The sequence below is a fragment of the Osmerus mordax genome, chromosome 3, assembly GCF_038355195.1.
Source record: "Osmerus mordax isolate fOsmMor3 chromosome 3, fOsmMor3.pri, whole genome shotgun sequence".
Classification (NCBI taxonomy): Eukaryota; Metazoa; Chordata; class Actinopteri; order Osmeriformes; family Osmeridae; genus Osmerus; species Osmerus mordax.
Window position 1 is genome coordinate 19,759,317 of NC_090052.1, and position 23,071 is coordinate 19,782,387.

Below are 23,071 nucleotides of genomic sequence, written 5' to 3' on the forward strand. Positions count from 1 at the left end.
GGCATGAGGCCCAAGTGCTGATAACTGGACGGATGTTTGAGTTGAAGCACGTTTCCTAGCCAAAAGAACCCACTCAGCACTTCTATTGCTGCAGTGTGAGTAAGCATGTGACATTTTCCTCTCGCTTTCAAATGGTATTTGTAAAGGGAATTCTGTGTTAAGAAATATCACGCTTGCCTCAAGTTGTCAGTTTTGAAGAGAATTACATATTATTGTGTTTGATAGCAGAAAACAAGACTGTAATTGTCAACTTCGATTCGAGTATTTACATACTGGACTGTTTCTATTATGTTTTAAGTATATTGTTCAAGTAAGAATGGCCCCAGAAACTTTACAATGACAAGAATTTAATTGATTTGCTTTGGTTTACCTCAGTCTCATGTTATCTGTTTTTAGAAAACCTTTATGCATGTATGCATGTTTGACATTTGGATCTGCTCCGAGATGTACATGCTAAGAATAAAGAAGTGTCAACCAATAACAATGCACTGGGTTATCTCCTATCTCTGTTTGCCCCAGCTCAATCTTTGAACACATAAACACTCATGGGAACTTATTTTACCAGTAAGACAGTGTCTCTAAAACAGGTTTCTGACCCCTACCTTAGAAGGCAAGGATACAGTGTTGCCACAAAGTCCAGACTAGAACAGTCAGATACAAAAAAATCCTTTCCTTTCTGTCAGTCACATGGTCCTATTGTAGCTATAATGGGATTGCAATCTGAAGGTTCTCATAGAGTACTGGGTGTGCCTTCACCATCTGAGTTGTATTGTTCTCTGTGTCCTACAACAGTTTACTGAAGAAACAAGATACTTTTGTTTTGTTTTTTAGTTGTTTTTTAGCATTTCAGTACACATGGAAACTTGTGTGGAAAGCTCATTTATGGATCCTATTTAAGTTCAGAAGCGTGGCATATCTACAACATCAGAAAAAAACCTCTTGACTGAATCAGGAATAATTCCACAAAAAGCTGAATCCTTTCTGTCTCCCTATCCAGACCACCACCAGTAGCAGCAGCAGCAGAAGCTGTCAGTGCACGACGAAACGAAATGTGATCCACCGACGGAGGAGAGATGGAGAGATTGGGTCCGTTCTGATTACTGCGAAGTTCCCAGGCTCCCGCCTCTCTCAGGGGAGAGACCTGCTGTGTAAGAGGCAGCGTGGGTCTCTTAACCGTCATTACTGTCGATGAGCCGTACAATAGGTCAGGCGGATGAGATAACATTGTCTGCGGCAGAGCAGCAGGTGAGAAGCTCAACAGGACCATTATTAGGTATCCGGGTCCCAGGGTGTAGCGTTGCCACTGGCCTCAGGGGCTCAGCCCCACCATCTGCCAGGGAGAATTCCTCCTGCTCATAGGACAACTAAGTGCTCACTGTACTGTTGCTATGCATTTGGCCAAGCTCTTCAGAAGGATGAGCAGCAAATGAGTACAATAGAATGTACATGTCTGGATAAATGAATGCAATTGAATGTACGGCTGCATGGATGAACCGGAATTCATATAAGGACGTTGCAAGAAAGACCCACATTAAAAATGACAAGACTGACGGAGCGTACTGAACATTGAAGTGGATATCGTTCATCTGCAGTCACCAGAGCTGACCCCCTCCCCCCCGTGTAAAAAGGTCTAACAATCAGATATGTGTGGCGAATTACTCCAGTTTAAAGATTTACTAGCATGGCAACATCAGTCAGTGAGAAGACACACTGGGGACTCTCTGATGACAGCCATGCTGGATGGTTCACACATGACCCTGATGAGCTGCTTCTGGGTCCCCCTTGTACCTGACCCCTGACCCCTGCGCCCGTTTGATCTGACATCGTAGTGTAAAATCAGAGGACTCGCCCATGCCAGCCATCCATCCTGGCTGACAGACAGACATGGGTGAACCTGAGAATATTGAATTAGGGCCTGCTGCTTCCACTGCAAACTCCTGAAGCAGATGAGACTGCAGACACGTGAGTCGTGTGTGACCAGGCGTCTCTTGAAGTGTTCGACACGTTCTTGGCTTTTTTGACAGGCCAAATTAGCTGTGCTTATTCACTGACTAATGTTTGCTGGATAGGACAATTTAAAGAATTTTATAATTTCCACAAAATAATCATTTGGTCTTTAGGAAATAGTAAATTTCTTCCATTTTTTTGCCCTTCTATTTTTTTTAAGCACATTTCTGTTAAAGTGTGAACATTTTAAAAGATTGGAGAGGAGATGGCGCCATCTGCTAAATCAATTGAAATCAGTTAAAGAGAACACCTTGTGCAATTTTCAGTGATGTAGTTGCTGCTACCAGATACATACCGCCATGCACAGCACCTCTGACCTGGGACTAATACACACTGTCACGCTGATTATCACTCCTATCAACTTCCTTCCTGCCACTAAACCACTAAGAACAATCTGGTCATGATTTTTCGATGAATCCTTCATGGAACCATGCATTTACCCATGTTAATTTGATTGTTTATCCGACATTTAGCCTGAATTGATATGACACTAGCTATCGATTTGATCCAGGAATATTGGATGTCCTTGTGTGAGCCAGGCTAATGCGTTGTCCAGATGTGGAAAATGACCCAATGTTGACCCACAACGGAGCCTCCATGCCCTGGAGGACGCGCCAAGCTGGAAGATTTACTCTCCGTTGAGAAACAGAAGAGCATGCTGTCATTGGCAAACTCATTAATTACACATGTTTTGTAGCACTCATGAGAATAAGACCCCTAGTGATACAGTCAGTAACGTCAACAACACATAAGTTGGGTAACGCCATACAATTTCGGAATAATATCTGGAACTTGTTCTGTATGTGACAGCTTTGAGTCAGTCCCAGGTTCAGAGCTGAGGGCCCTGGCTTCATGCTGACAGAGAGCAGGGGAGCCAGGGGATTCATCTGAGAGGGCTGCCCAGGGTCCACAGCACAACACTGCTCCCATCTGTTCGACTCATCAGTCCTGTTCTGCAATGCTGAGGCTGCTGGAAAACAGTTTGTGTTCAGCTGACATGTCCAAACAATCCTGGAAGGAGGTCCCCGTGCAGGAGTCCTCCTGCCCACTCCCCCGTTGGCTCACCATAAGGCCTGTGTTTAGATTTCAGCCATAGCCCTCAAGGAGATGACCCTCTGTACTAACATCCCTGCCATTGGATACACAAGTAAACAAACCTATGAGCATGCTGTGTGACACAATGTAAACACGTTGGTCAGGCAGTGGACTGTTAAGTGACAGACAGTAAATAATCAGGAAAAAGAAAATAAAGCAAGCGCAGCTTGGGCAGGGAGCTGCTTGCTGTGTGCCTGGGCCACTGTAGTGCTGTCAGGCTCCGGTCAAAACTACTGAAGAGGCAGCCAGATCACGTGTCTGTCATTGATGTCCCATTCACCACAAACACATCTCTTTACTGGCTCTCAGCTTCACCTCTTGGTATGGCTCCAATTGAAGACAGTGAACGACTTAGCAGATAAATGAGATGGACAGAGGTTGACTGTCTCTGTACTGTCTACTGTGTGCTCACCTAAAGAGCGTGCATACAGTCGATTGTTATTCAGGATGTCGGGAAATGGTGGCCACTAGAAGGATGTACAGGATCAATGGAGCATGCTCAGGTTTGTTTGCTTGAGTCTTGCGGCCACATTGCTTACCGGTCAAGTATGACACTGCACAGTTGATTGTTGTAGATAGGAAACATCCACATCTTGCATCATACTTTGAACAGTTAGAGCAGTGTGTTCCTTCACCCCCCCCCCCCCCCCCACTTTGCTCCTGATGTTTCATGAACAGCTGCAGCAGCCATCAGTACGTTGATCAACAAGGGACAACTCCGATATGTTACAGAACACGCACCTTCACAACCATGCAATGAAAACCGTCAATATGAGTCAATGAGTTTCAACAGGTCGACTGCCTCCCTGGAATTTTTTATTGCCTGATAGCTTTGTTCGACAGACCCACCCACAAAGTAAACTTTTATGATTCATAATAAAACCACAGACAGGTCTGACAGTAGGTAGACAGCATTTTTTTCTCCATGTTTGTCGAACAAGTACTTGAAGTCACGCTAAAATACGTCCTATTTACTAGTTACTTTCAAGAAAGTTTAAATTCACAGCGATGAGGCACAGTTCAGTTTTCCATTTGAAAGAGAACAAAGCTAAATGGACGGAGAGCACCAGAAAGCAAACAGTCGCATTCTATCAATGTTGTCATCTCTATCTTTCCTCAGTGTGGCCTTTCAGGGGTCAGATCCCTTTCCTCCCAAACAAACAGGAGTCTGGGTTGGAGGCTTGCTTGAGGTGTGGGCTGCCCCCCTCTCATTCTTCCTCTCTCTGCCTCCCTGCGGCGTCTGTGCGTGAGAGGAAGGTTGTCCACGGAACACCCTTGGGGCCTAACCTTCCCATAGTTACACATAGTCCACAGAATCTGTTACTGCAAACAAAGCACTAGAACTGTGACAAATACATCAGGACAAAATCTGCTCAAAAACACTTTCAAAAATCTAACATAACATTGTCAATCTGAATTATTATTATACATAATACGTACTTGGATAACCATTGACTTATGAGAGATAGGGTGCATACCTTTCTACAAACATACCCAATGAGAGCTAGGAAGCATGCCCATTAATTGGATTCACCTCACTGGTGTGGCGGTGTGTGGGAGCGTCATGACCTCAGACATCCACCAGGGGCCAGTGGCACACATCATCACCACCATATGGTCCACATTCACATGCACTGGGAAAAGATCCCATCGGAGCATCATTATGTAAATGCAGACGCCAGGACCAGGCCAGGCTAGCAGACAAGGACCCAGGCTGAGGGAGGGGCTCCTTCATTCCCACACAACAAAGTGTGATCCTGTCCCTCAGAAACAAGGACACATGCTAATGAATCAGCTGATCCACGCAGGCCCTTTAAAAACAAGGTTTTCTCGTGCGTGGAGCTTATGTTCGCCTAGGCTTTTTGTCTGGATCTCAGACATCGTGACGCATAGGCAGACCTGTCAATGTGCTTTTACTCGCCTTGAAACAATGAGAAAGGATTATAAACAAGCCGATGCTACAATGAGTTGGATGCTTGTATAATTATACGCTAGTGTTCCCATGTGCGTGCAATTGTGGAAGGAGTCATAACAAACATAGTTTGTCTACCACTATGTCAGGTCTTATTAGAACAAGAAACAGAGCCTGAGTGAGCTTAGTAATTGAGATGTTTCTTACAATGCAGATGCAATGGATCATGTTTGTTTCCCCCATCTCCGTTCCTCAATTGTGTTTACTCAAATGTATTTCTCTTCAGTAGCATAATGTGCCAACGCTTCACTTACACCATCTTATTTTCATTCTGAAGTTGGTACCACAGTACCACAAACAATTCCAAGTGTCAACATAGTGCCCTCATCTGGTATAAAATGGTAAATACATTTACAATTATGCAGGTTTTACTCAAAGCCAGCAGAGGGCAACATGTTGCCCCAGACTGAGGATTGTCTTCCCATTTACAGCAGCACACCAATGACCTCACATAATGCCTTCTACAGATTGAGGATGTAGACTGAATAGCTGACATCTGATTAAATTCCAGAGTAAGGTCTTAATGAGTTAGACATCACTTCAGCTGCACATTTTGATAGAATAGATTGAGGAAACTTGTGACTATTCAGCTGAGCTGTGTGACACCTGATTTATAAATGATCATCTTTCTAAAATGTATATGGCAGTCATTAGTGCTTACACAAGCAGTAGCCATTCCTTTAAAGCAGTGGTCTCAATCCTGGTCCTCGGGACCCCCGCCCTGCATGTTTTAGATGTTTCACTGCTCCAACACACCTGATTCAAATGAATGCTCGTTATCCAAGCCTGATAACGACCCTTCATTTAAATCAGGTGTGTTGGAGCAGGGAAACATCTAAAACATGCAGGGCAGGGGGTCCCGAGGACCAAGATTGAGAACCACTGCTTTAAAGTACATCATAAGACAGGCCAATAAAACTAAAAATAACTTCAGGTATTCACTTCTCACTCATACACTTGTAGACAGGCATGTCAACCTGTATTTCAGGGGTGTTCAATCCTGGTCCTCGCCATCCTGTATGTTTTTGATTTTGCCCTGCTCCAGCACACCCAGTTCAAAACAGGCCTTCTGCAAAAGCCTGATAACGACCAATCATTTGAATCAGGTGTGCTGGAGCAGGGACTTTTCCAAAACATAGGATAGTGGACCCAGAGGACCAGGATTATACTCCCCTGCTGTATTCCATTATTTTTTAACTGGTGTCCCTGCTTCTCTGAACTGAAGTGAGCCAAAGAGCATGACTGAGAATGCAAGATGGAGAACATTTGTTTATTTTTAACAGCACAGGCCAGTCAAGAATGCCTTCATGTCATCCAACATCTAAAACTTCTGGAACTGCTTCTTGGCTCCAGCAGCCTTTGTGACCTTTAGAACATTGAACCTCACGGTCTTGCTGAGAGGTCGGCATTCTCCAACGATTACATTGTCTCCAACCTGGACATCTCTGCAGAGGAAAGAAACCAATCAAAACATGAATATCTGGAAGGGCCCAGTCCAAGACAGAACTGCGGAAGCCATTTGAAGCCCCTGATCTAAAAAGGTTATGCTTCAATCATGTGATGGGTTAGAAGATAAGCTGCATCAGTGTTGCCATAAGGCAGTATCATCAGAGCCCGAGGGCTAGGAAGACCATCGTGAGAAAAACATCATTTGCAGAAAAGTACTTAAAATCAAATTGACCGTGAGTTAAGTGCATGTGGTGTTACTGAACATGAAAGGATCATACCTGAAGGCAGGGGACAGATGGACAGACATGTTCTTATGCCTCTTCTCAAAACGGTTGTATTTGCGAATGTAATGCAGGTAGTCCCGTCTGATCACAATGGTCCTCTGCATCTTCATTTTGGTCACCACACCTGTTGCACAAGAACACAATGAGTTTTTGTAAAGTTTCAATTAAGATTCCCCTATAATGATCTAAAGACTAGATTCCTGGGCCACATCAGCAATGCCATGAGGCATTATCGTCAGAGCCCGAGGGCTTGGAAGACCATCGTGAGAAAAACATCATTTGTAGCCTAGCTTGGAGGGGTTCAAATTCTCCACGTATCCATAACCAAATCAAACTACAAATCACTTGCAGAAAGCCAAGTGACAATAGGGGTAGACTTCAGAACTGACCAGAGAGGATACGTCCACGGATGGAGACATCTCCGGTGAAGGGGCATTTCTTGTCAATGTAAGTGCCGTCAATAGCCTGGTCACAAAAACAGTTGTTAGGTTCAAGCAGTATTACGTCCTACGGTCCTAGACGAGTGCAGATGCAGAAGTGTCCCATAATTTGCATCAGTTTTGCCAAAAGGCAGCATCGTCAGTGCCTTACAGGCTAGGAAGACCATCGTGAGAAAAACATCATTTGCAGACTGCAAGGAATACCCGCCTGGAAATAGTCATGACTACTTGTGAGCTATAGGACCAAATCTTTATCATTGAGGCACAATTTACCTCTCTTGGGGTTTTGAAGCCAAGCCCAACACTCTTGTGGTAGCGTGGGATTTTCTCCTTAGCCTCCTTGCCACCTTCAGCTACAAGAACACGCTTCTTGTTCTGGAAGATGGTGGGCTGCTTCTGATAAGCCCTCTCGGTCTGAAAACCAGGGGGAGAGAAAGAAGTTTAGTAAAACTATCTACTTGATGGTTGCCAAATCTATGCTGCATCAATACTGCCAAATGGATATTTCGTCAAAGCCATTGTGATAGAACACACAACTTGCAGAACAATTGAATGAAATCAAAAACATCAATCTAGCTGGCTTAGTTCAAGTAGAACGGTACCTTCTGGGTAGCGTTAACTCGGATGGAGCAGTACTATGAACTAGTGAAGCCTGGATTTTAGCACTTTAAAAATCGACAATAAATTGTCTATCACTGAAAATATATAAATATTACTTTTTGATCAACTTAAGCCAAGTATAGGCACAAACATTAAGGCCTGGCCTAGTATTTAGTTAGCTAGCTAATTCTAAGGCTAGCATGCTACAACCATAGCCGTAGCTTCCGACAATGCGTTCCACATTGCACAAGTGCGTGAAATATGATTTTAAGTCCGATTTTACGACTAAACTAGATAAAAAATATTTCACCAGCATGCTAATTGCCAAAGGTATGTTGTGTAATGCATTAAGATATCCAAGAACGTATATTTAAACGATAAAAAGTGCATATTTTAATCACCACGCCATTTAGAAGAACATACTTGTGCGTCCGCCATCTTTGCCAGCCGAGTCGTAAAGAGGCCAATACATGCGCGCGGCTGACGGAAGACAGAACGGACCGGAGATGACGATTAAATAGGCAAAGGCCAACTAGGTGTGCGCTAAAGTTTCTTCCGGTGTTCAACAGTCAGTGGCAACGACAATCACATTTTGGAAACAACGGAGTCATCCAGTGGGATATAACCGCCAGGGACTTGATCAATTATATATGAAAAATACTTTCTATGTCCTGGTGTTTAAGTGAAACCGGATAGACACATTTAGATTGTCTCCACAACACGTGTGAGACACAGTGCCCTTATGTAGTGTAAAATGGTAAATACATCTAAAATTATGCAGGTTTTACTAAAAGCCATCAGAGGGCCATGTTCCCCCAGAGGATTGTCTTCCCATTTACAGCAGCACACCAATGACCTCACAGAAGGCCTTCTACAGATTGAGGATGTAGACTGAACACCTGACATCTGATTACATTCCAGAGTAAGGTCTCAACAGACATAACTGACAGTTCAGCTGCACATTTTGATAGAACTTAGAGGAAACTTGTGACAAGTCAGATGAGCTGTATGACACCTGATTTAGAAATTATCCTTTCTAAAATGTATATGGCAGGGTCATTAGTGCTTACAAAAGCAGTAGCCATTCCTTTAAAGTACATCATAAGACAGGCTAATAAAACTAAAAAACTTCAAGTATTCACTTCTCACTCATTTGTAGACAGGCATGTCAACCTGTATTTCAGGGGTGTTCAATCCTGGTCCTCGCCATCCAGTATGTTTTTGATTTTTCCCTGCTCCAGCACACCCAATTCAAAACAGGCCTTCGTCAAAAGCCTGATAACGACCAATCATTTGAATCAGGTGTGCTGGAGCAGGGACTTTTCTAAAACATAGGATAGTGGACCAGGATTGAACTCCCCTGCCGTATTCCATTATTTATTAACTGGTGTCCCTGCTTCTGTAATTAAATTGAAGTGACCCAAACAGCATGACTGAGAACATTCGTTTATTTTTAACAGCACAGGCCAGTCAAGAATGTCTTCATGTCATCCAACATCTAAAACTTCTGGAACTGCTTCTTGGCTCCAGCAGCCTTTGTGACCTTTAGAACATTGAACCTCACGGTCTTGCTGAGGGGTCGGCATTCTCCAACGATTACATTGTCTCCAACCTGGACATCTCTGCAGAGGAAAGAAGAAACCAATCAGAACATGGATATCTGGAAGGGCCCAGTCCAAGAGAGAACTGCAGAAGCCATTTGAAGCCCCTCATCCAAAAAGGTTGTGCTTCAATCATGTGATGGGTTAGAAGATAAGCTGCATCAGTGTTGCCATAAGGCAGTATCATCAGAGCCCAAGGGCTAGGAAGACCATCGTGAGAAAAACATCATTTGCAGAAAAGTACTTAAAATCAAATTGACCGTGAGTTAAGTGCATGTGGTGTTACTGAACATGAAAGGATCATACCTGAAGGCAGGGGACAGATGGACAGACATGTTCTTATGCCTCTTCTCAAAACGGTTGTATTTGCGAATGTAATGCAGGTAGTCCCGTCTGATCACAATGGTCCTCTGCATCTTCATTTTGGTCACCACACCTGTTGCACAAGAACACAATGAGTTTTTGTAAAGTTTCAATTAAGATTCCCCTATAATGATCTAAAGACTAGATTCCTGGGCCACATCAGCAATGCCATGAGGCATTATCGTCAGAGCCCGAAGGCTTGGAAGACCATCGTGAGAAAAACATCATTTGTAGCCTAGCTTGGAGGGATTCAAATTCTCCACGTATCCATAACCAAATCAAACTACAAATCACTTGCAGAAAGCCAAGTGACAATAGGGGTAGACTTCAGAACTGACCAGAGAGGATACGTCCACGGATGGAGACATCTCCGGTAAAGGGCCATTTCTTGTCAATGCAAGTGCCGTCAATAGCCTGGTTACAAAAACAGTTGTTAGGTTCAAGCAGTATTACGTCCTACGGTCCTAGACGAGTGCAGATGCAGAAGTGTCCCATAATTTGCATCAGTTTTGCCAAAAGGCAGCATCGTCAGTGCCTTACAGGCTAGGAAGACCATCGTGAGAAAAACATCATTTGCAGACTGCAAGAAATACCCGCCGGGAAATAGTCATGCCTACTTGAGAGATAGGACCAAATCTTTATCATTGAGGCACAAATTACCTCTTGGGGTTTTGAAGCTAAGCCCAACACTTGTGGTAGCGTGGGAGCTTCTCCTTACTTAGCCTCCTTCAGCTATAAGAAAACGCTTCTTGTTCTGGAAGATGGTGGGCTGCTTCTGATGAGCCCTCTCGGTCTGAAAACCAGGGGGAGAGAAAGAAGTTTAGTAAAACTATCTAGTTTATGGTTGTCAAATCTATGCTGCATCAATATTGCCAAAGGGATATCGTAACCACCACGCCATTTAGAAGAACGTACTTGTGCGTCCGCCATCTTCGCCAGCCGAGTCGTAAAGAGGCCAACGCATGTGCGCGGCTGACGGAAGACAGAAAGGACCGGAGATGACGATTAAATAGGCAAAGGCCAACGAGGTGTGCGCTAAAGTTTCTTCCTGTGTTCAACAGTCAATGGGAACGTCAATCACATTTTGGAAACAAATCGGAGTCACACAGCGGGATTTAAACCGCCAGGGACTTGATCATTTATATGTAAAAAATACTTTCTATATCCTGGTGTTTAAGTGAAACCGGATAGACACACATGTAGATTATTGCCACCAAACATTTGTGTGAGGTCTCTCCAAAAGTAAGGTGCTATGTGGTTGCTTATTTTGCGCAGCATGTTGATAAACTAGTGGAAGACGTTTAAAGATCATTTCATTTAGAAAGCTAAGTATTTCAGATTTAAACTTAAATTCTAAAAACCTAACAACTTCACAGGAATTCAACTAGCTACAAACAGCCACGCCCCTCGTTTGTAGGAAAACACACTTGTCACGTGACCAAAGACGGAAGCAATCTAGAACAAGAAGTTATACAAGAAGATGGCATCGTCGGGAGGAGGCGATTCTGGTAATACTTTTATCAAAACAAATAGATGTGCTATATGACATTGCTGATAATAACATTGCTAGATCATCCAGGTTATATTTGTGATATGAACTTGGGAATCGGGGATACCTGTTAGTGTTTTAGTTTTGGGTGCCTGACACATGTAGCCTATTTTGCTTGACAGCTAACGCTAGCTAGCTAGACGGGACGGGTTCAACACATCAGCTCGAGCTAGCTTGAAATCACGAACGCATTGTGTCTGTGTGTCCCAAAGTAGTCACTTTACCACTAAGTTTATGATGTAAAATCAACTGTTCACTGTAGTTAAAAGTAATATTTCATAGACCTATGTTTTGGAAAAGGATCTATCTTAGGAAATTGGCATTTCCTAAGATTACCAAGGAAACAAAGTGGAGCCCCCGTTTCAATGACAATATTGATTTTCTTAGCGTCCTCACCGATAAGCATGTTCGTCGAATGTGTCACTTTCTGAAATCTGGAAAGTTCGATTCTACACAGTACCTGTTGGCCCATCGAGTATTGTTTACGACCGAAATATTATGTCTAATTGAAAATGTGTTGCTCTTCCGACTCCTAGGAAATGGCAATGATCAAATACTAGCTGTTGGAGCCGCTTTACTGAAAGAGTGAGTATTGTTTACTATATTATTGTTTCCTCTATCATCACGAACCCAACAAACCTCTTATTCTTTTCATGCAGTTTCATTTATGAACGAGTTCACCGACATGGTGACAGCAACACCATGGTGACTCGATCTCAGTTAGGTGGAAGTGAGCTTAATGACCCCAACCATAAGAAGCTGGCCCAGTGCCTTCAGCAGATTGGAGATGAGCTGGATGGAAACGTACAGCTCCAAAGGTATTACAAATATATAATTCTCTGCACCTTTGGTAAATCTGTAAAGTATAAAGAAGGAGGCAAAAATGATTGTTGTGTTGTCATTTCAGCATGATAAACAATTCTTCACTCATGCCTACCAAGGATGTGTTTATGAGAGTGGCCTATGAGATTTTTTCTGATGGCAAATTCAACTGGGGTCGAGTAGTAGCCCTCTTTTACTTTGCCTGTCGGTTGGTTATCAAGGTAAGTGGAACATGCTTATGGCTCCCTACTTTCAACCCTCCATGGGTTAAAGGACAAGTGGAATGTGCTGTAATTTAAAGAGTATATATAAAATACGTTGTTTTGTGCAATATAATTGATGTGATGGCACAAGGAGCTGATCCAGATCAACACCGCCAACCTTCATTCTGTCACTGCATCTTTCAGGCTCTGGTGATTCATGTTCCTGACATTATTAGAACCATTATTACTTGGACCATAGACTACCTACGTGATCATGTGATCAACTGGATTAGAGAGCAGGGTGGCTGGGTAAGAAAAAGAAAAAACTCAATTAAATTAAATGTCCTATGGAAGGAAGGTTTTAAGAACTGTCTTGATGTGCTTGGTTTTTAGGAGGGAATCCGGTCTTACTTTGGTACTCCTACCTGGCAGACCGTGGGGGTGTTTTTAGCTGGAGTTCTCACCACTGTTCTGGTCATACGGAAGATGTAAATGGAAGGAGAGGTGAAAGAAGATAACAGGAAAATAAGTTGGGATTGGAGGGAGAAAAGCTATGTTGGTAAATGACGAGGGCTTCAGGAACTGAAGTTAATGTTAAAAACACGAGAGAGAATAAGAGTGAGTTTAAAGCACTCAGTGTTTGGACCTGATAAACAACCCCTTGTTTCCACCCACCATATATGGATAAGGATTGGGCGTGAGTCATGTCTCGGTCCTCTACACAACTGAAAGTGTGAGTGTCATGTGACTGCCTTGAAGGGAGATAAGGATGGAGAGACTCTGCCAGGGCACATTTTTATTTATTTATTTTTCCCTACAGTCACTGCATTAATTTATGAATTCCTGGATTGGTGAATCTCAAAACGAAATGAACAGACCATATAAATATTGTTCACGTGAGCTTTAAGTTGAAACTCAACTTATTTCTTGCAGCGCTTCGTCCTTGCACTTTTTTCCTTCGAGTCTCCCTTTCCCTATCTGATTCTCTCCAGCTTATCACGGTGTTACTATGCTTGAGTATGCTTTTTCTTCATATGTCTGTGGGTGTTCTTGTGCAAGTGTGATGTTATGATCAGCTTACTCTGAAGCAGTGCGTTTGTATGCGTATGTTTTCAGTCCTTCCTGTATGACACACACAAACAGCACTGTGCTTCACTTACAGATGTTTACCTCTCTCAGCATAGTCTTCAAAGTACTGTATTTTTAAGTGGGCAATTTAAACTCGATACCACAATCATACCTTCATTTATATACTCTTTTTGATACATGTATCCTTTTGGTTTTGTTTAATTTGTCAGTGCCTTGGTCTTTATTTAATAAATCACTTTGATATGGCTCTCAAATTTTTTACTTTTCTATCTCTTGTGAAGCTGATCAGTTTGTTTAGATATACACCCCCCCCCCCCCCCCCCCCCTCAAAAACAAATGTTAAGCAGTGACATTGTTTTGTACGATGCAATTCTAAATAAAGTTTTTTAAGGATTTTAGTCTTGTGTACTGTCATAAGTGGCAAATAATAAAGATGTAATTATTCTGTATTAATGGTGTTGTGAATTTAATAACACACAAGTGTAAAACAAACTTTATTTTAGCATGATATTTTATCTAATACAGATGGACAATTACATTTAAAAAACATAATTGTGGTTGCATTTGTACATGAATTGCAGTCAGGTGATAATAGAGAAGCCATAATCAAATAATCACGTTCAAGACCAGACATTGAAAATGGCAACTTTTGCATATACCTCCACATTTTTCAATACTATATCACGCACGTTGATACATACAATGGCATAAACTGTTGTTGACGGGAGACCTGACGAATCGATGGCAGTAATGACAGGTTGCGCATACAGGCTCAGTCTTGTGTCTCCAGGACCCCATCTCTGATTCTCCATGTCCAGAAAGTGCTATGATCAGGAGCAGGGATACAGCGCAGACCGATACCAGCACTCTGCACCACCTCGTTACAGACTACTGGCTGGCCCTCCTGTGTCTCCATAGTGAACACCCGCTCAGAGATCTAGGGATGAGTGATATGCATTACTGAGGACGATAACAGGGGTTGTTAGACAGCATAAAAAAAACGGTCAACTTTCAACTGATGTGTAAAACCACTGAGCCCTCACCTGTTCGCTTATCCCCGTGGCAATGTGTCCAACTGTCACCCCTAGTTTCTCTCTGATCTGGATATTCTGCCCGTTAAAATCTCGGATGCACACACCCACTCCTGAACCAGTCAGAGGAATTATATTAGATCAAACATTTCATAGAAATGAACATTACATAAAATTTCATACAATTCTTAGGAGGAGATAAATGAGGCTTCTCTTACCTTCTAAACGACGGGGTGACGGCAGGTTAGAATGGCCCCGCCAATCCATACTAAAACCGGTCTCTGATTGGCTGTTGTATGAAAACACTCCGGAGCTGAGGTCTTCTCCTGGGCTGATGGACCAACGGCCAGAGTCCTGTGATCAGAGTGCCGGACAGACAGAGCAGGAAGACAAGAAGGTTGTAAATGCATATAATAATAATAATAATAAAATTTTTAGAAAACATTTGCCCAAATGTTGACGTACAGAGAGGGATTTAAACCTGCAACATCCCCCAATCTAGTGATGTTGCGAAGGGACCCTTTAAAGCACATTACTCCCTTGGCTGTGAAATGTACATTTGGATTGGTTACCTTTTTGTCACCTTGTTCCCAGTTGGAGTGACTCTCACTGTTCAGGCATGAGAGCAGCTGCTCCAGACTCTCGGGTGAGTACAGCTGAGACAGACTGATCAGGTAGAAATCTGAGCGGACACAGACAGACAGACAGACAGACACAACAGAAATCCAACCATGAGAAAAGTAAGCAAGTAGAAACAGCAACGACAGAGACATTTACATTTAGTCATTTTTAGCAGACGCTCTTATCCAGAGCGACTTACAGTAAGTACAGGGACATTCCCCCGAGGCAAGTAGGGTGAAGTGCCTTGCCCAAGGACACAACGTCATTACACACGGCCGGGAATCGAACCAGCGACCTTCTGATTACTAGCCCGATTATCCGATGCTCCTACTATTTATATAGGACTCATAACACTCTTTCTCGTTCTCTCTCACTCACATACTACAGTATTGGCACTCACCCTTTTCCAATTTGCGCAACTCAACCTCTGACAGAGTGGAAGACACATTTGCTGTCTTGTGTTTGGGGTGGACATGTGGTGGGGTAAGGAGGGGGAGAGTCGACTCTGGCCTTTTTTTCCCTTGGTCAGAGGCCTCCTCCTCCTCCTTATTTTCCCTCCATCCTGGACCCTTGGAAAGCTCGCAGGGGTCACAACACTCCTCAGAATTGGCAGGGCTGGAGCTGGGTTGAGGGGAGTACAAGGGGTGGTCGACGTTCCGTAGAGGTTCCTTGTAAGGTCCTCTGATGGGGCTAGTGAGTCCCCCCACTTCAGCGTCACAAACACATACAAAATATTGTTACTACATCACAGAACGTTTTGTGGTTAACATTGTTATTGCACAGCATTACAGCAGTTGATAGATTAATTAATTTAATGTAGTTATTTTAGCTAGATGATTGTGTTATTTCACATAGGTCTAGCTCTTTTAGCAAGTCAGCATTTTCTGTCAATTCAGCATACACTTGGAATGCTCTGCCATCACACATACGCACAAAAGACACGTACAAAGCATTCAAACATGTTGCCAATCAAGTTTGCAAGCATTGATGTACTGTCTGCCTATATCTGCGTTTGTCTTGTTAAGTGTGGACGTATGTTATGTTCCTCAGTGTTACGTATGTGCTTGTACTGCAGGTACACTTTTCTTTTGCTTATATGTGAACTGGTTGTGTCTATACGTTACTGTCTGTTTTTTTAAACTCATTTTAGCCTCAGTATGTTATTTGACATTTTGTAATTTTAGGCTGCCTTTAAACGTCTGGCCGGGGACAGCAGATGAAAATTAGCGTCTCTGGCTCACTCTGGCCCACTTACAGTTTTGCTGTTGATTGTTGTGCATTGTCCCTGAAATAAACGAGAATAAAAAACAAAACAAACAGATGATTGAACAGGCACAGTGTAGCGGTGGTCACCTTCTCTAAGGGCTCTGACTGCCTTTTTCTTGAGATCCGACGCTGAAGCTCTCACGATTGGATCTTTCTGCAGGCCCGCCTTTAGGATCTCAGCAGTGAGCGGACTGCAGTCAGGGGGGATCTCTCTGAGAGGCGGTGGCCTATTGGCTATCTGTGACCACAGAAACACAAAGGATCAGCGTCGTTGACTAAACAGTCGTTCTGGAATGTGTGACAGTTGGGAGACTCGCACTTGGGTGGATGATTCCTACCTGGAGGTACAGAAGACAGGAGTAGTTTCGAATCCAGGGCTGGCACCCGTTGAGCATGTGCAGTAGCATACAGCAGCTGCTCCACACGTCTGCCTTGGCTCCGCGGGGTTCCCCTTTCACCACCTCAGGGGCCATGTGAGTCTCCGTGCCCTTCATATCTGCTCTCACACACACACGGAAAGCGTGAACATTGAGGCGTCCGCCAAGGTCGCATACAGGTCACGCACTCTGGCCGAGGGACTGGGCCTCTGAGGTCTTGTTATTGTTTACCTCGAGAGGAACTGAGGCTCTGCCCGTTGTGGTCCAGTCTCTCGGACTGTCCAAAGTCACACAAAAAGATGTCTTTCCCATCCTCGGACAGTAACACATTTTCCGCTGAAAGACACACACGTACAGAGAAGGAAATTGACTTCATGTAGATGTGCTGTGCTGGATTATCTGACGGTTGTTCTGTAATCCTTAGATAAGAAATACGCATTTAGCAGCAGTGTAGCTATGCAGACTATGGTCTGATGGCCATTGGAGTAGAATGTGAGTCATGTCGGCTATTAGGAAACAGCTGTTGGCCAAGACAATCATATCTAGAATGCATTTAGGGGCTGTTTACAGACAAGCAGCAGGTGATCAGAGTTGGCAAAGCCACCTTGTTTCCTATGCAGAACTGCATATCAGACACCAGGGGGAGTCTAGGTTCTGTCAAGCCCTCTCCATCCCATTCTGCCCCTCCCCCACTTCTCCTTTCTGCCTTTTTTCTTCTTTTTTTTTTTACTCTCTGTGTGATAAGTATTCTCTGTGGTACTCCCTTCCCCTCGCGCTCACACTCTCTCTTTCTCGCTCGGTATTTTGTCTCTCAGTTCCCCTCCTCCGATCGGCCTTGCACGCTTTTTCTCCCGTGCGCACATGCGCCGTCGCTAAAGTGAAGCGGTGAGTCACGCTGTGGGAAATTCCCGGCTTGGCAAGTTCTCTGTGTGATAGTCTGGTTTCACAACACAGGTGCGAGAGATCAAGACTCAATCTCTGACATTTGTGTTCCACACAACAACTACAAAAACAAACGGAAAAAAAGACGAAAAAAAGAAAAGAAAAAGAAATCTCAGTATGATTTCTATGACGACTCCTGTCTTCTCACCTTTTCCTGAACTTCTGAATGGTAGATGTTGAGAATGATTTGAACGCTCAAACACAATCAAACACCCAGCCCATCTTTCACAGTGGTATAGTTTCTGCGTTCAGACCCCCTTTGTTTATGTGTGCGTGTGCAGTTGTTTACGTTGACTGTAGAAGTATTGAAGGACAGATGTGTCGCCTACCTTTTATGTCCAGGTGTGCGACTCGTCTCTTCTGCAGGTACTCTAGTGTAGCTGTGACTTGAGAGTAGTAGTGCAGGGCTATGTCCTCTGGAAGTCGACCCCTGGTTGTGAGAAGCTGCCCCACAGAGCCTGGAGGGAACAGAGGGGGGTCAGAAAGTCACCAAAACCATCACAATCACACGAAGCGCAGTCGACTTTAGAGAGCCCTGGCTGGAGGCAGAACACACAAAGGCAGGAAGGGCTTACCAGATTTGTACTCCATTAACAGGTGAACGTAAGGCCCCTCCCTCACCACTCCGAAGAGCTCCACCACGCGAGGAGACTTGAGGGCACTCCACGTGCTTACCTCCCCACTGTTGAAATTCTTCAGAGGAATCTGGGAGCAAAGAAAGGGAATAAACGAAAGGACACATATTTGATGATGCACAACCACACGGACAACATGGTGAAGTACAGACACTCTTGTCTCTTACCGCACCTTTTTGGAAGCAAATCGGTAGTTTGTTTTTCTGTCTCGGACACTGTACACCTCTCCGTAGGCTCCCCTCCTGATGAACTCGGAGGTGAACTCCTTCCCCTCTCTGTACTCATAGTCCACAGGCCGAATGTTCTAATGAGAAACCGGAGAGCAAGCAGGCGTGATTCAGAGGACACCAACTACCAATGGAACAAGCATCTAATTCAACATCATCGTGATCATATATATTTAGTAACAGAGACCCCCCCCCACCCCCAGTTGAGAGTCAGGCCTACCTCATTGAAAACGATGCCCTCGTTTATGTCAGGCTCCGACGCAGAGAGCTCGTTCTCCTCGGCCTTCCTCACGTCCGTCTCCACGTCTTTGGAAAAGGGAGCTGCGAAACACAGGTCCCCCTGACTCACACTACCCCGGAGGCCCGCCAGGGCCAGAGTGAAGTCTCCCAAACTCTCAGAGTCACCGTCCAGCCCAAAGGCAGGGAGGTCGGAGAGAGGGTTACAATTTCGGGGCTCCCAGATGTGGCCTGGGTTGTAGGAATAAGATGACAGCCCCCTCTCTTGCTCCTCTGAACCTTGGAGATGGCTGTTGATGGTTCTTTCTCTCTGGGAGTCTGACACCTTACCCTAAGGTGGAACCAGCCATGAAAGGGACGATTACAGATAGTGGGTCTTCCAGGTAAAAAAAATGTTTTGAAAGAGGTACCTGCAGGCACACTGTGCTGCCAGTTTATCGTGGGTTCTGGGCTTCACACATGAGGAAACATCGTCAGAACTCCCTGGATTATGTGTGTGCAAGGATGACTGTAGGTGCAACCTCAAACGTAATCTGAGCTTCAGACAATTTATTGCCTGTCATTTATCAGAGTTTGAGACCAGAGTAAGAGCCATGTCGGACTTACCTGTAAGACCAGACGAATAGTGCCACTCTCCTGCTCCGGAACTCCAGAAGGAACTCTGCGCCTCGGTCTCGGCTTTCTGCTCTTCGCCTTCTCCTCTTTCTTCTTCTCCTTTCGTTTCTGTCTTTTCCGTTGCTTCTTCCTGGGGATGTGCTGGGACCGGCAGGTGTCCAGTGGGTGCAGTGAGGTGGGGTCCACCACATGGTTGTGTTCCGAGAAGTGACTGTGGAAGACAAAACAACCCGTGTGATTTAATTCTGAACTAACTGGCATGAATATATCAAATGTCACAAAAGATGACAGCTATAGCATATGTTAAGACAATACCGTTTAAACAGAACCACAAACTGCGTGAAATCTGGCAAAAGTGGCCCAAATGTGCAGGAGCTATACTGAGGGACTGTGTTATTGAGAGAGGTCATACCCGCTGATGAGGCAGGTGGGGGGATTGTAGGAGCGTGATGAACAGGAAGGGCTGAACTCTTGGGATTCTTGGGTTTCACCTGCAGAGTATAGACAGCAGGTGTTAGCTCACTGGACCACTCTTTCTCTACATGATAAGGACTGTGGAGTGTTTTTCCTCATTTATACTCACATTCAGCCTGGGCGATGAAGGGGGAGTTCTCCCAACAATTCGGTGGTCCTTCCCCTACTTGTGCTGTCCCTTGTGTTAAGACTTTTGCAATAATGGGGTGGACATTTTCCATGATGTCTCCTTTGCTCTCCTTCCTCCTCTTGTCCTCTACCCTCTGGACATGGGTTTGGTAGGCCAGGTCCGCTTTATTCCGGTCAGCTCCAAGTGAACAAGAGAATGGAGTGGTCGAGTTTCTGAGAAGCCTGCCACTGACTGCCATTTCACCTGCTGTGGAAGAAACACAATGTTGGAAACTACAATCAAATTGGTAGTTAAAAGCAGCCTTGGATATTGGATCCATTGGTCAAACTCTTGCATCAGTATAACAACCCTTTAAATATACACTAATCTAAGTTGTTGTTACACCGCCATCGGTAAATGTCAACAGACCGCAACCTGCGGTTGCATCGGTGTCAACTCTAATCAAACCGTACAGTTTACAAGCTTCATCTATAATCCTGAAGAGATCTCATGTGAACTGGACTTTCCACCTTTTAGCAACGGAACAAAGCAAGGCTTATTGTCGTGGTGGTTATGTCGTTATCTCTTCCTTGTTCTTTCATCCACTGTTCTATCAGGCTCTCAACAAAGACGGTTTAGTCTGTGATGCACAGAAACTTGATCAGCGGCACACCTTGCTCACTATAACTTCAAATTGGCGGAAGGACGCATAAGGCAGGAAACTCAATAGCAGGCTTGTTTTGACAGTTACAACTGTAAAGTTAGTATGAAGTACAGTAGAGTGGTTGTGTGAGGTTCCTTCACAGAACTAATGTAGACTGTGGTCTTGGGATAGAGAACAGTAGATAGATCCTGAGATAAGACAGAGATGAAATGTGAATTAATGTCATAATAACTGCAATTTGACAAATGACTGTGACAAGATCTGAACACAGCATGTTTGAGTTGAGTGGTCAAATGGGGGGACCTGTCAGAGACTGGTATAAGCTCTGAAGAACTTCGAGCTATAGTTTCTGCCTGTTGCATCATGTGCTGTACTGCACTTGACCCTAGTTTATCTCACTGTCTCTCGGCATTTGAACCACAGACAAAAGCTCCTTTAAGGGGCAATGAGGTTTCTTAACCTCCCTGGTGCAAAACCAGCCTTAACAGCAATTATATATTTGACAATTAACTTAAAGAGAAATTAGTTGTCTAGTCTATTGATGTTCACATGCTGGATCGACAACACAATTTACCCCTTGAAACGTCTTTCAGTATGTATTTAACCACATATTAAAGTAACACACAATCTATCAAAAGTCACTTAATGCTAAAGCTTGCATGCACATGCACCCCTACTGCAAAAACCACAACCCAAAACCACACTCCAACTGAACATGAAAAGGGCCGGAAGTAGACGACCCAACTGAGAAAAATATGTAAAGATTAGAGGACAGAAACATAGACATACCAGAGGCAGGTTTCTCTTCTGGTTATCCACTGTTAATAATCTCTTTCTGTATTATCTCTCTTTAATACATGCCCTGTAATCGTGCTGTGTAACCTACGTCTGTTGCTTAGTGTCGCTTGATCCTAGCTTGCCCTTGGCCAACCAGAGAGCTGTAATTGGCTGATGGTGATTTACGGGAAATCATTCTCCACTTCTACACTCCCTCTTTAACTCTGCAACAACAGGACTGGCTTGATAACATGGCCTCTCTCTAAGCATTGTCATTGTCAGAATTACAATCAAAAGATAGACAAAGATGATCCAATTAAATGGAAAACGTAGTCTAAATCAACCATTGCACTGCGAAGAAACGGTAAACTTTGCAGCATTTTAGGCTATAGTGTGTTGCAATGTGTCTAGCCTACTTACTGATTTAAGGTCAATACCAAACCTTCCTTAAATCTTATTTTACTGAGCCATATTAAAGACTACGGAATATATGTCCCACAGCATTGCTGATTGTATGGGAACGAGGCGTTTACTTCCTCCTATGTGTAGCTTAAATATAAGAAATAAGCGCGTCCACTAATACAACATTAGGCATTCCGAATAATACCTGATAAAGAGCTTTGCACACAAAATATGATTTTTTCCAATCTGTAATGTGTAGCCAACTACGTGTCAGTAAAAAAGCTCGATAACTCTTATTCTGTATGAATTCCTCTTTTTCACAGGCCAATAAGCATGTTCTGGTCCATTAATAATAAATAAAACATAACCGAAGGCTGCGAAAAACCAATATGCATTGTTTTACCTTGAAAGGTCATGTGATGTGCAGTGTGTCAATGTGTCTTGAAATACAGACGTTATACCATAGTACTATATGTTAATGATGTACACACACACATACACACACACACACACAACTGACTTGGTACAAATACATACAAGATCAGCAGAATGTGAAAAGTTTAAGCCATCCACTAGTTCATGTACTGAACTTGATTCAATGTTGATTGCTGGTGGAATCCGTTTGAATCGACTTACTGGGTTCAGTCTACAAACCTATAAACAGTAGCCTGCTCCTTAAAGCACACATTGGATCTGACCAAAACTTTCAATATTGTACGAACACAAACGAGACTCTTAAGTATCGGCCATTCCAGAGGGCAAAAACATACTGGGCAGCCTACAAGAATGTACGCAATGATTTAGTTGCTTCCTTGTCTTTTCGCTCGCCGCCATTTCACGTTCTACTTTGTGCCATTAAAAGTCATAAATAGGCTGTGAAACAAATGTTTCACTATGGAGGAATACTTGTTGGACTATGACAGTTCAATTTGAATGGACTCACCTGTTGTTTCTGTAAATAGGCTGAAAGGCGTTGGCTCACTTTGTCTTCGCTCAACGTTTAGATCGGTTCAGAACTGTATCTGAAATGATTACGTCATGATGGGTGTGAAAAAACGAAAGTCAGCTAACACGAAGATTGGCCTAAAATGTTTTACATACAATATTTTCCCTTCGTGATCGACAAAGACGGATAGCTCAACGTTTTGAACTTAATCAAAGAAAACAAGAAAGTAGTAATTATCCTTTCGATGGTCTTGCTATGCCGTGAAGATCAACAT

General features: G+C 43.7%; 4 protein-coding genes and 6 non-coding genes across 11 annotated transcripts; 1 reads left to right on the top strand and 9 right to left on the bottom strand.

The window, feature by feature from the left end:
* Positions 1-6,325: 6,325 nt before the first annotated feature.
* On the bottom strand, positions 6,326-8,339 carry LOC136941134 (small ribosomal subunit protein uS17). Its single transcript, XM_067233549.1, has 5 exons — positions 8,271-8,339; positions 7,521-7,661; positions 7,197-7,272; positions 6,802-6,931; positions 6,326-6,519 (listed from the first exon to the last, which is right to left on the bottom strand). The coding sequence occupies exons 1-5, from the start codon at positions 8,283-8,285 to the stop codon at positions 6,396-6,398; spliced, it is 486 nt and encodes a 161-aa protein (XP_067089650.1). The 5' UTR covers positions 8,286-8,339; the 3' UTR covers positions 6,326-6,395.
* LOC136941399 (small nucleolar RNA SNORD35) lies at positions 6,648-6,730 on the bottom strand. Its single transcript, XR_010876520.1, has one exon. It is a non-coding gene; the product is annotated as a small nucleolar RNA SNORD35 (small nucleolar RNA).
* LOC136941398 (small nucleolar RNA SNORD35) lies at positions 7,009-7,091 on the bottom strand. Its single transcript, XR_010876519.1, has one exon. It is a non-coding gene; the product is annotated as a small nucleolar RNA SNORD35 (small nucleolar RNA).
* Positions 7,353-7,436, bottom strand: LOC136941392 (small nucleolar RNA SNORD35). The gene has a single exon (XR_010876514.1). It is a non-coding gene; the product is annotated as a small nucleolar RNA SNORD35 (small nucleolar RNA).
* A 938-nt stretch (positions 8,340-9,277) lies between the features above and the next one.
* Positions 9,278-10,741, bottom strand: LOC136941138 (small ribosomal subunit protein uS17-like). Its single transcript, XM_067233553.1, is given in 7 exon segments — positions 9,278-9,469; positions 9,755-9,884; positions 10,150-10,227; positions 10,472-10,500; positions 10,502-10,532; positions 10,535-10,604; positions 10,727-10,741. Coding segments are annotated over 7 exon segments (477 nt in total). The 3' UTR covers positions 9,278-9,345.
* LOC136941395 (small nucleolar RNA SNORD35) lies at positions 9,601-9,683 on the bottom strand. Its single transcript, XR_010876516.1, has one exon. It is a non-coding gene; the product is annotated as a small nucleolar RNA SNORD35 (small nucleolar RNA).
* On the bottom strand, positions 9,962-10,044 carry LOC136941396 (small nucleolar RNA SNORD35). Its single transcript, XR_010876517.1, has one exon. It is a non-coding gene; the product is annotated as a small nucleolar RNA SNORD35 (small nucleolar RNA).
* Positions 10,306-10,389, bottom strand: LOC136941393 (small nucleolar RNA SNORD35). The gene has a single exon (XR_010876515.1). It is a non-coding gene; the product is annotated as a small nucleolar RNA SNORD35 (small nucleolar RNA).
* A 531-nt stretch (positions 10,742-11,272) lies between the features above and the next one.
* Positions 11,273-13,872, top strand: LOC136941137 (apoptosis regulator BAX-like). Its single transcript, XM_067233552.1, has 6 exons — positions 11,273-11,319; positions 11,897-11,945; positions 12,020-12,178; positions 12,268-12,403; positions 12,590-12,694; positions 12,779-13,872. The coding sequence occupies exons 1-6, from the start codon at positions 11,292-11,294 to the stop codon at positions 12,875-12,877; spliced, it is 576 nt and encodes a 191-aa protein (XP_067089653.1). The 5' UTR covers positions 11,273-11,291; the 3' UTR covers positions 12,878-13,872.
* An 83-nt stretch (positions 13,873-13,955) lies between these two features.
* map3k14a (mitogen-activated protein kinase kinase kinase 14a) lies at positions 13,956-22,868 on the bottom strand. Of its 2 annotated transcripts, none has more exons than XM_067233550.1 (16): positions 22,795-22,868; positions 20,009-20,275; positions 19,838-19,916; positions 19,417-19,636; positions 18,794-19,141; positions 18,519-18,650; positions 18,287-18,416; positions 18,041-18,169; positions 17,001-17,105; positions 16,731-16,888; positions 16,480-16,630; positions 15,527-15,832; positions 15,078-15,187; positions 14,724-14,859; positions 14,518-14,618; positions 13,956-14,411 (listed from the first exon to the last, which is right to left on the bottom strand). In XM_067233550.1, the coding sequence occupies exons 2-16, from the start codon at positions 20,265-20,267 to the stop codon at positions 14,247-14,249; spliced, it is 2,529 nt and encodes an 842-aa protein (XP_067089651.1). In that variant the 5' UTR covers positions 20,268-20,275; positions 22,795-22,868; the 3' UTR covers positions 13,956-14,246. The 2 variants fall into 2 exon arrangements, with proteins under 2 accessions (XP_067089651.1, XP_067089652.1); XM_067233551.1 differs by lacking the exon at positions 22,795-22,868 and adding an exon at positions 21,462-21,598.
* Between the last annotated feature and the right edge of the window lie 203 nt (positions 22,869-23,071).

Bases quoted from the DNA above. Each gene is read 5' to 3' on its own strand.
- LOC136941134 (XM_067233549.1), bottom strand. The intron at 6,932-7,196 runs GTCAGTTCTGAA...CTTGTGCAACAG, and splicing joins CCGTGGACGTATCCTCTCTG to GTGTGGTGACCAAAATGAAG. The intron at 6,520-6,801 runs GTATGATCCTTT...TTTCCTCTGCAG, and splicing joins CATCTGTCCCCTGCCTTCAG to AGATGTCCAGGTTGGAGACA.
- LOC136941137 (XM_067233552.1), top strand. From the start codon at position 11,292: ATGGCATCGTCGGGAGGAGGCGATTCTG. The intron at 12,179-12,267 runs GTATTACAAATA...TTGTCATTTCAG, and splicing joins GGAAACGTACAGCTCCAAAG to CATGATAAACAATTCTTCAC. The intron at 12,404-12,589 runs GTAAGTGGAACA...TGCATCTTTCAG, and splicing joins CCTGTCGGTTGGTTATCAAG to GCTCTGGTGATTCATGTTCC.
- map3k14a (XM_067233550.1), bottom strand. From the start codon at position 20,267: ATGGCAGTCAGTGGCAGGCTTCTCAGAAACTCGACCACTCCATTCTCT. The intron at 19,637-19,837 runs GTATGACCTCTC...TGTCTTCCACAG, and splicing joins CCCACCTGCCTCATCAGCGG to TCACTTCTCGGAACACAACC. The intron at 17,106-18,040 runs GTAGGCGACACA...TGTGTCTTTCAG, and splicing joins CGCACACCTGGACATAAAAG to CGGAAAATGTGTTACTGTCC.